Source organism: Triticum dicoccoides, unplaced genomic scaffold (genome assembly GCF_002162155.2).
Source record: "Triticum dicoccoides isolate Atlit2015 ecotype Zavitan unplaced genomic scaffold, WEW_v2.0 scaffold55952, whole genome shotgun sequence".
NCBI classification, from domain to species: Eukaryota; Viridiplantae; Streptophyta; class Magnoliopsida; order Poales; family Poaceae; genus Triticum; species Triticum dicoccoides.
The window spans coordinates 3,064-12,109 of NW_021281953.1; the positions used below are offsets into that span (position 1 = coordinate 3,064).

The 9,046-nt window shown below is 43.9% G+C and overlaps 1 protein-coding gene across 4 annotated transcripts; it reads left to right on the forward strand.

Moving 5' to 3' along the window:
• Positions 1 to 5,104: 5,104 nt before the first annotated feature.
• Positions 5,105 to 7,982, forward strand: LOC119346952 (probable anion transporter 7). 4 transcript variants are annotated; one of them, XM_037616009.1, is made up of 2 exons: positions 5,105 to 5,467; positions 6,284 to 7,982. In XM_037616009.1, exon 2 carries the CDS (start codon positions 6,557 to 6,559, stop codon positions 7,865 to 7,867), a length of 1,311 nt encoding a protein of 436 aa, XP_037471906.1. In that variant the 5' UTR covers positions 5,105 to 5,467; positions 6,284 to 6,556; the 3' UTR covers positions 7,868 to 7,982. The 4 variants fall into 4 exon arrangements, with proteins under 4 accessions (XP_037471906.1, XP_037471907.1, XP_037471908.1 ...); XM_037616010.1 differs by having other exon boundaries at positions 6,424 to 7,982; XM_037616011.1 differs by having other exon boundaries at positions 5,105 to 5,463.
• The last annotated feature ends 1,064 nt before the right edge of the window (positions 7,983 to 9,046 follow it).

The following is a 9,046-nucleotide window of genomic DNA, read 5'->3' on the forward strand; positions in this document are numbered from 1 at the left end:
CTTAATAGTGAAAGATTGGAGAAAAATTGTTAATGATCACAGAGAAGTACTAGGGGGCAGCAATGAGAAGCGCAGCCCATGATTAGGAGACAGGTTCATCGGCATGCTCTAGTATGATCAATCAGGAGAGCTATACATGTTCTATGCTATTTTACCAGAGAGAGAGTAGCTAGCAGGAGTGATTTAGCTAGTTCTTCATGCTGCTCTTAATTAGTACTTGTCCTTTCATGTCCGTGTTCTTCGTTCTGAACTTAAGTGATTTGCTTTTGTGGTGTTATATATGAACTCTTATATCATGACAATCATGTTGAACTCGATGATTGGTTCTACTAGAAATTCTATTTATATGCATAACGTGTACAATGTGTAGTATCGTAAAATACCAGCAAACGAAAAAGAATTAAATTGGAAACACAAAATTAAATGAAAAAGAAATCATAAAACTAAAAAAACCCCAAACCTTATAGTACCGATTGGTCTTACCAACCGGTACTAAAAGGCTCCAGGCCCCCGGAGCTGGCTCGTGCCACGTGGTTGCCCTTTAGCACCGGTTCATGCTGAACCGGTACTAAAGGGGGGGGCCTTTAGTGACCACAATTTAGTGCCGGTTATGTAACCGGCACTAAAGGGCCTTACGAACCGGTGCTATTGCCCGATTCTGCACTAGTGCTTGCCGGTGATAATGGCGGCGATGGCTTCATGTGCGGCAATATCTCGCACAAGGAGTTCTCCAGTCATGCAGCACGATGACCCCGGAGGTTGTGAAATATTCAATGAAGCTTGGGTTTCGAAGCAACGTCCCAAGGTGCCCTAGGTGGTTGCAATGTTGCTGTTTTGTATGGGCGGCGGCAGACGGCGCGGGAGCCGCATGTGGTGATGGACCTTTGTGATCTGATCTAGCAACGACACCTCGGGGACTAGTTGGTAGTGGCAACAACAAAGCGATAATGGTGGTGGCAACACGAGCATGTGCATATGAAGGTTGGGGTGATGTGGCTAAGGCTTGTCGTGGCCACAAAGTTATCAACATGTCTCTGCACTATTGTTCCCACCGCCTCAGCATCTGATTTTTGAAGCAAGTGCGTGTGAGATGGATTTTGGTGATGTTCGGCTCTCTGTGTTTTATGACAGTTCTATGCTCGCATGCATAGATTCGACCCTGAGGTGATATCCACGCTAAGGATGTGCACGTGAGCGGCTACCTTCGGGCATGAGTTCCATGGAATGGTTTGGATATCGATTTCTCGTGATCATGGTATGTCGATGTCTTTCCATGCAGTTTCTTCTTCCGCAAAGGGTGTCTGCAACACATGGTGTCTTCGGATTTGTGAACTACAAAAAGGGACACATCTGTGATGATACATCTTTCTCATAGTACGTAACATTTTCTGTCACTCTTGTATATCCATGACATTTTTATGAAAAATCAAGATAGTCATACATTTGTTCTCGGGGATGTGTTACACGACAAAATCACTTTATTATCACGGAAGTGTCCACTTCCATGATGTTATGGTGCGTCATGAAAGTATTTTTGTCAAGGATAACCAACAAGTGGCAAGCACCATAACGGGTCATCGTTAAGCTATCGAGTGTGGGTTCCGGATCCGATACTCGTTAACAGCTCCGACGAATGACAATTTTCCACATGTTGGCTTCTCATTCGTCAAGGAGCCACGCATCAACTCTTCCTTGTGATAGCTGTCAGTCATCCAATGGACGATATGCACCTATGGAACAATGACATGTGGCACGGCCCAACAGTGACCCATTTAATTAAAAAGGCCGACCCAGTTAGAGGCCCACAAAATTTAGGCACAAGTTAGCGGGTCAGCCCATTAACAACATGCTTGCAGATAGCTCAATTATAACTGCAGTCCATACAACCTAGTGCCAATTCGGCCCGTCACCGGACCGATGGGTTTTTGGCATCATTATGGCCCTTGGGTAGTTTCGGCCTATTAATAGCTCGTTGTATCTTTGAGCCCAATTACGACCCCTTGTGTCTCCTGGCCTGTTAAAGGCCTGTGGTAGAATCGAACTCATTTTTTGCCCAATGTTTCTTTCAGTCTGTTAGTGGCTCATGGTGGAATTGGACCATTTTTCTACCCGGTGTATCTTTTGGCCTATTTAACGACTCATGGTATACTTGGGCCCATTTACAACCTGATGTGTCTCTTGGCCTGTTAATTGCCTAAGGTACACTTGGGACCATTAGTGTTCCAACGTGACTTTTGGCCCGTTAATTGCACGTGGTATATTTCAGCCTATTAATGACATGAGTTGGCTTTTGGCCTGTTACTGGCCTGCGATGTAATTGGGCCAATTAAGACATGATGTTATTTTCGACCTATTAATGGTATGTTGTCTTGTTGGCATGATTTCGGCCCAGTATGCCTTTTGGCCTGTTAAAGGCCCATGGTATCTTCTGCAGCATTTACGATCTGAGTTGTCTTTCGTCCTATTAACGACCTCGGTGTGTTTTGGCCAAATGTGGCCAGAGGTTTATTTTGGTTTGGTCCACATATGTCTCGATGATTATTTGGGCCTGTTAGCAACCCATAGTTATTTTGGGTCGGCCATACCTTTCCTCCTGCTAATGGTTCAAATTGATTACAGGCTCTTTTAAAGCCCATAGACCATTCCGACCCATTAATGGTCCGTGATGATTTTGGCCCGGTTAGGTTGACCCATACTATTTCTTAGTTGCATTAGGATAATCCAAACTGATTATGGGCCCATTTAAATTTCCACTTCAAGTTCATACGATAACACATCGACCTTCCGATTGTTAGTTTACCAAAATTGTGGTGGTCGTGCCCTTATTTGTGTGTTCAACACTTTCTAATTTCTCTTCCAATTTGTTTCTATTAGGGGTGGTGGTGCAAACTCAATAATGGCAATGTCGATCATTCATTGGGGTGATAGTGTTCTTAGTTTTATGTTTGTTGTCATGTTTCTTAGATTTTCAATTTCTTGATGTCGATTACCCATTAGTTTTTCAGTTCATTAATCATTTAGTGATACTTTTTAGTCCCATTTAGTGTATTAGTTTGTAAGCTGATTAATAGTTTTTCATAGTTTCTTATTTCAGTCTGTGTCATCAGTTATGAGCTAATCTAGTTTTTAGTTTGCAATGTTTCACTTTTGACTTTTAGTCTTTGTTTATTTTTTAGTATTAACTTTTAGGCTTGTATGTCTATGTTTTAGTCATAGTTTTTTATTGAGTTAGCAAGCAGATGAATATTGAGTTAGTTTTCAATTTAGGTTAGTAGTCATTAATTATTAGTCACATTTAGTCATCTATTAGTTAGTTCATCAATATCTTTAGTTAGTCTGGTGTATTCAAATTACCATCTCATTTCATTTAGTTTATCCTTGAGTCATTGTATAGGTTATCATTGTATTTATTTCCGGTCTTTCATCTTCTTTGAGTTGGTCAGTCCATATTGTCTCCCTTAATAGTTAAGTTCTTAGTCATTAGTCTTGTTTAGTCATCTATCAATTAGTTCATCAATATCTTTAGTTAGTTCAGTGTGTTCTGTTCATTAGTTCAATTTCTTTGGTATTCATTTATTTATTCACTTCTTCTTTTAGTTTACATTGCATCATTAATTCTTATAGTTATCAACTTTTTTGTTCTTTTCACATTCTCGTTTTGTGCACTATCTTGCTAGGACAAACACTGAACTACCATACGTGGTATAGGGTTTCCACTATTTCATAGATATGTAATCTTCACAAATCATTATTTCATTATTCATGCATGTCTATATATGTATCTTCACTCTCACTCATTCTATATTTTGTGACTCGTTCATCACTATTCACTTATCAAGACATTTGTTTGGTCCTTTAAGTATTTTGTTCAGTCCATTCCGTTTTCCTTAGTCATTTATTCCATTTAATTTGATAGCGCAACATTTTGTCATCGATTGGAACACTTTTTTTGTTAATATGTAGTTCTGCCCAGCTAATCAATGATGGTCACTGCCTAGAACTGTACGTACCTATGTTCTGATTCCAATTGTTCAAATTATCATCAACACATTTTCCCCTTTTTTAATCTGTTTCCTATCATTCAAAGATCAGGACACTTTCATATTCCCTAATTTTTGGTAGAGTGTTGATGAATGGTGTGTGTGTGTGTGTGTGAGAGAGAGAGAGAGAGAGAGAGAGAGGGAGAGAGAGAGAGAGATCACTTCATTTATATGTTTGGTAAGATAGTTGTCTATTATTTTCCTAGAAGAGGTTGTGAATGCACTTTCTTTGTGTGTAATTTGTGGGTATCCAGAATATACCAGAGGAAGTTTTTACGACCGTGTCAGCCCGTGTCGGCAGAAGCTGCTACCGGCCATGGCAGAGCTAACCGACTTCGACCCGTGTCATGACCGGCGGCGACAAAAGCTACAACTAGCATCATCTCGTGCTATGACTGTCGACGGTGGTGGCAAAGCCGTGACCAGTGACGTCATTTGTTGGAACCGACAACATTGAGTGTTAGCATTGGCGACACTTGGATGATGCGATGGGTATGGACATTTGCTAGAACCAATCACATCAATTGTCGGAACCGACACCAGATGCTGGAACCGGTGACAACGTTTGTTGGGACCAGTGTTGCCGGATGCTCCAACTGGCTACTCAGTGTGTATAGGCGCCGGCGGCGGTGGTGGATGATGTGACGATGAACCACTGCTCGGGAGTGAGGACTGTGATCCACGACGGCTATGAAGTTGCCGACGAGGATTCGTGTCGAAACCGGCGAGGAGCGGGTGCTACAAAGCTCCATGGGCGGAGAGCGGTGGTGCTTCGAGCTCGGTCGCCTCGTGTGCGTCCATGGCTCGGCCCCTCCACTGCAGCCTTCTGTTTCCCATACGTGGTACCGTGATTTTCGAGAGAGAGAGAAAAAAATCAGAAGGACGAAGCAATGGGAGCAGATCGGACGGTTCACATTAGCCACATCGTACGGCCCGGATGCGGCCGATCGAGGCTGCCGCCGGTCGACCGGCGCCTGGCACTAGCCTAAACCAAAACGCACGTGCAGTGGAGGGGGGAAAATGGCGTCGGTGAACAGTTGACCACTCGATCTATCCTCCTCGCTTTTCCTATTTCCACTCCACCACGCGGTTCGGGCGCGCTCCAACTCCCAGCTCCATAAACTCCAGATCCATAGGAGACGGCGCGCTGCTGCTCGTCCGCCGCCGGCAGCCCTCCCCACCGCCGCAACCTGCCTTGCCCCGCCTTGAATCGCCTTTTAACCGCCCGGCTCCCCCTTGTCTGCCGCCGGGCCCCTCCTTGTCTGCCGCCGTCCGTCGTCGACCACCTCGGCCGCCGTCTCCGACCGCCGGACTCCCTCCGCCGCGCTCCCTCCCTCCTCCGCCGCCGTCCCCGACCATCGGACCGCGTAGGCTGTGTGCCTTCTCTGCCTCCCCGACCACCTCGCATCTCAACTGAATCACAGTAGGTGAGTGAAAAAAATTCATTTTTCTCTGATTGGTATTTTGCTGTGATGTGTTATGGTGATGTGCTGCTGCCAGACTTGTGGATGGTATGTAGGATTGATGATGTGCTAGGGTGCTCATTTGGGGTTTGGGGGCTGGGGATTTGGGGTTTCGAGTATCAGATCTCTGGGCGATCTGGTCCGGCGCTGGTGGTTGGTGGCGAATGCCGCAGGTTTTCAGTTAAGATCTCACGAGCTTGGTGAACCGTTCGGATTTTTTAGATTCACATCTGTGTGAAAGGTGGAAAATTTTCTGATCGAGATCTGATCCTGCTTACTCAAATCTCTAGGATCAGTGCAAATGTGTGGGCATTGTGTGTTCCGTTGGGAACCACATGATTACTTGATTTATTGGGACCAGGGGTTTAGTTTGTTCTTGCTTGCAGTTGAGTTGTGCGTCCAAGCTTGGTGTCGTCATGCCTGTGGAAACACTTAGCATTACGATTTGGTACAAGGATATGTGTAAGATCAAGTTCAATCCGGGTACAATATAGGTCTTGATGGGCCTGTTCAACCATCTAGATTAGCATGTTTCCTTAAACGGTGCAAAAAAATTCTGAGCATCTTGGAATGCTTTCTTTCTTTTTCTTGCAATGTAAAGGTTGTGACAGTGTAAACCATCTGTCCTGCAAATTGCAGTTTGCATTTCAACAATAGTTGATGATAGTGTAGGATTGTAAATATTTTTCTCACATTGCATAATGGTAAATTTTATATTCTTGCCTTGATTCATCTAAGATCTAACTGAGTGGTATTGGTTTCTCCGTCTCCATTGAGCAGGTCCCAATGTGCACCATATAGTGATTTGTCTCTATTAAATTGCTTATGAGATCAGTAAACTGCTATGGATATATGAAGCACAGCTGAAGAAGCCCATATTGTTTCATACCAGTGAATGATCAATATTTTGTCTGTTTCAGATCTTAGTGCCCCTAGAGATGGAAGGAAGAAAGACAGGTTTCTGGTAAACCCTGGTAAATATTCGTGGGAGGTCAGCAAGTGGCGCCCTGATTAAGACTGCTACAACACTTTGTGGTTCATCTCTAATTAGTGATGGCGAGAATGAAGATCCCAAAGCGTTATGTCATAGTATTGCTGACATTCATCTGCACAAATGTTTGTTACGTTGAGCGTGTGGGTTTCTCAATTGCGTACACCGTAGCAGCTGATGCAATCAACGTGAATCAAGCAAACAAGGGCCTGATACTCTCCATGTTCTATTATGGTTATGTTTTGTCACAAATTCCTGGTGGATGGGCAGCTCAGAGATTGGGAGGGAGACGTGTTCTGCTGCTGTCATTCCTGTTGTGGTCCTTGATATGCGGTCTAATTCCACTGGACCCCAACAGAGCAGTCATTCTGGTCCTTTCTCGCCTTTTTGTTGGTGTAGCACAAGGTTTCATATTTCCTGCCATTCACACAGTCCTCGCACAATGGGTGCCACCGCAGGAGCGCTCTCGCTCAGTGTCGTTAACAACCTCAGGGATGTACCTCGGGGCAGCTTGTGGCATGTTGTTTTTTCCAAGTCTGGTGAAGCACATGGGACCCCAATCTGTATGTTTAGTCGAAGCAGTACTTGGAGTAGCATGGTCTGTAATATGGTTGAAGTTCTCCAGTGAGCCACCTCGCACCGACCTTCCAAAAGTGGCAATGCCAAAAGTAGCATCTCGGGAGAAGATCAAGGCGCAGTCAGTAGGAGTTGTTGCACCTCGTACTGTAAAGATACCATGGCGAAGGATTATCTTCAGTCTACCTGTTTGGGCAATTGTCGTGAACAACTTCACCTTCCACTATGCCTTGTATGTTATCATGAACTGGCTGCCTACCTATTTCGAACTAGCCCTTAAGCTTAGCCTCCAGGACATGGGATCGTCAAAGATGCTTCCCTATTTCAACATGTTTATATTCTCCAACATTGGTGGAGTGGTTGCTGATCACTTGATTACAAAAAGGATCTTATCAGTTACCAAGACAAGGAAGCTCCTTAACACCATCGGGTTTGTTGTCTCGGCACTTGCACTCATGGCCCTCCCTTCATTCGGGACGCCCTCAGGGACTGTGATCTGTTCATCGGTGTCCCTTGGCTTTCTGGCTCTAGGAAGAGCAGGGTTCGCCGTGAACCACATGGATGTTGCTCCAAAGTTCGCCGGCATAGTGATGGGGGTTTCCAATACAGCTGGGACATTGGCTGGGATAGTTGGCGTCGGCCTCACGGGAAACATTCTGGAGGCTGCAAAGGCTTCTAACATGGATCTAACGAACTCGGAAACCTGGAAAACAGTCTTCTTTGTTCCGGCATACCTCTGTATTTTTAGTTCAGTCATTTTCTTGGTCTTCTCAACTGGTGAGAAGATTTTCGAATAGATGATGATTATTTTTGCCTGTTCTTTTCTTGTCATTTACGGGCGGCGAGGCAGGATAGAAACACGGGAATCTCACATGTATTTTATTCATTATATCTGTCAGATTTCAGAGCTCAGACTGCATCCCACACATATTAAGAGTTATGTTATGTTAGGAGGAATAACACTTGTCTAGTAAATTGTGTTATCTGGAATGATCCTATGACTCTGTTATTCCAACTGGCTGGTTGGCCTATTTACAACCAGTATTACATTGTGTAATTTGCTGGGCATACATCATCTCTGTTTTACAAGTAATTTTCCTGGGTAGGAAATCATGTGAATTGTGCAGCAAGAAGTCAAGAATAGGAGAAGTACAGGAAGCCTGAAATATTATGGTCAAAGTAAGATTAAACCATATGCAAAGGTAAGATGAGGATACTATTATGTGCTAGTACTTATTAAGGCCTTTGCCTTGTTCTTCATGCATATGAATGTAAAAGAGAAATTTCAATGCTTTGAATCAAATTGATAAATAGTGGGATTTTTTTTTCCTGTAGCGTATGCAGTCTTCCTTTTCTGAATTTCTTTCTGTAGCACAGAGTTCAGACACGACTTGCTCTCTTATAGTACTTCCGTTCACTGAGGCACTAACCTAGTTGCTGATGGCATTACCACTTACAATATTTCCACCCCCAAAAGTACTGCTGCGAGCGCCGCCTTCATGCTTCGGTTAGTCCATGCGTTTCAAGATGCCTCCCATTCCTAATGAACTACAGATGCCTCCCATTACTAATGCAAGTATTGAGCAGGAGAAGGCATTGCATCCTTATATAAAGGCACGCGGCATAGGCCGAGAGTGTTCCCCTCTTTTCTGAAAAATGTATATGAAGACACATTTACAAGAAAATAAAGTTGAAACATATGTGTGCTTCAACTCAACGGTGGCTGCGGTGGCTCATCTCACAAAAGCAGATGAGAGATATTTCTTGAACGATGCAGATGAGGTGAAAGTAATGAGTAAAGTAATTGTTGGCCCAACTTATTACAAGTACCATAGGAGGTTTTGGGTGAATAAAAGCTTTCATTACGTTGGGCCAAATTTTTTTTTGAAGTGGAACACCGTGCATTCCATTAACTAGTGGACGCGACTAAATCGTCGGCCAAAGCTACCCTCTGATATGCAAAGTTTAAGCATTCA

Excerpts from the sequence above, each read along its gene's own strand:
- LOC119346952 (XM_037616009.1), top strand. The coding sequence starts at position 6,557 with ATGGCGAGAATGAAGATCCCAAAGCGTTATGTCATAGTATTGCTGACA.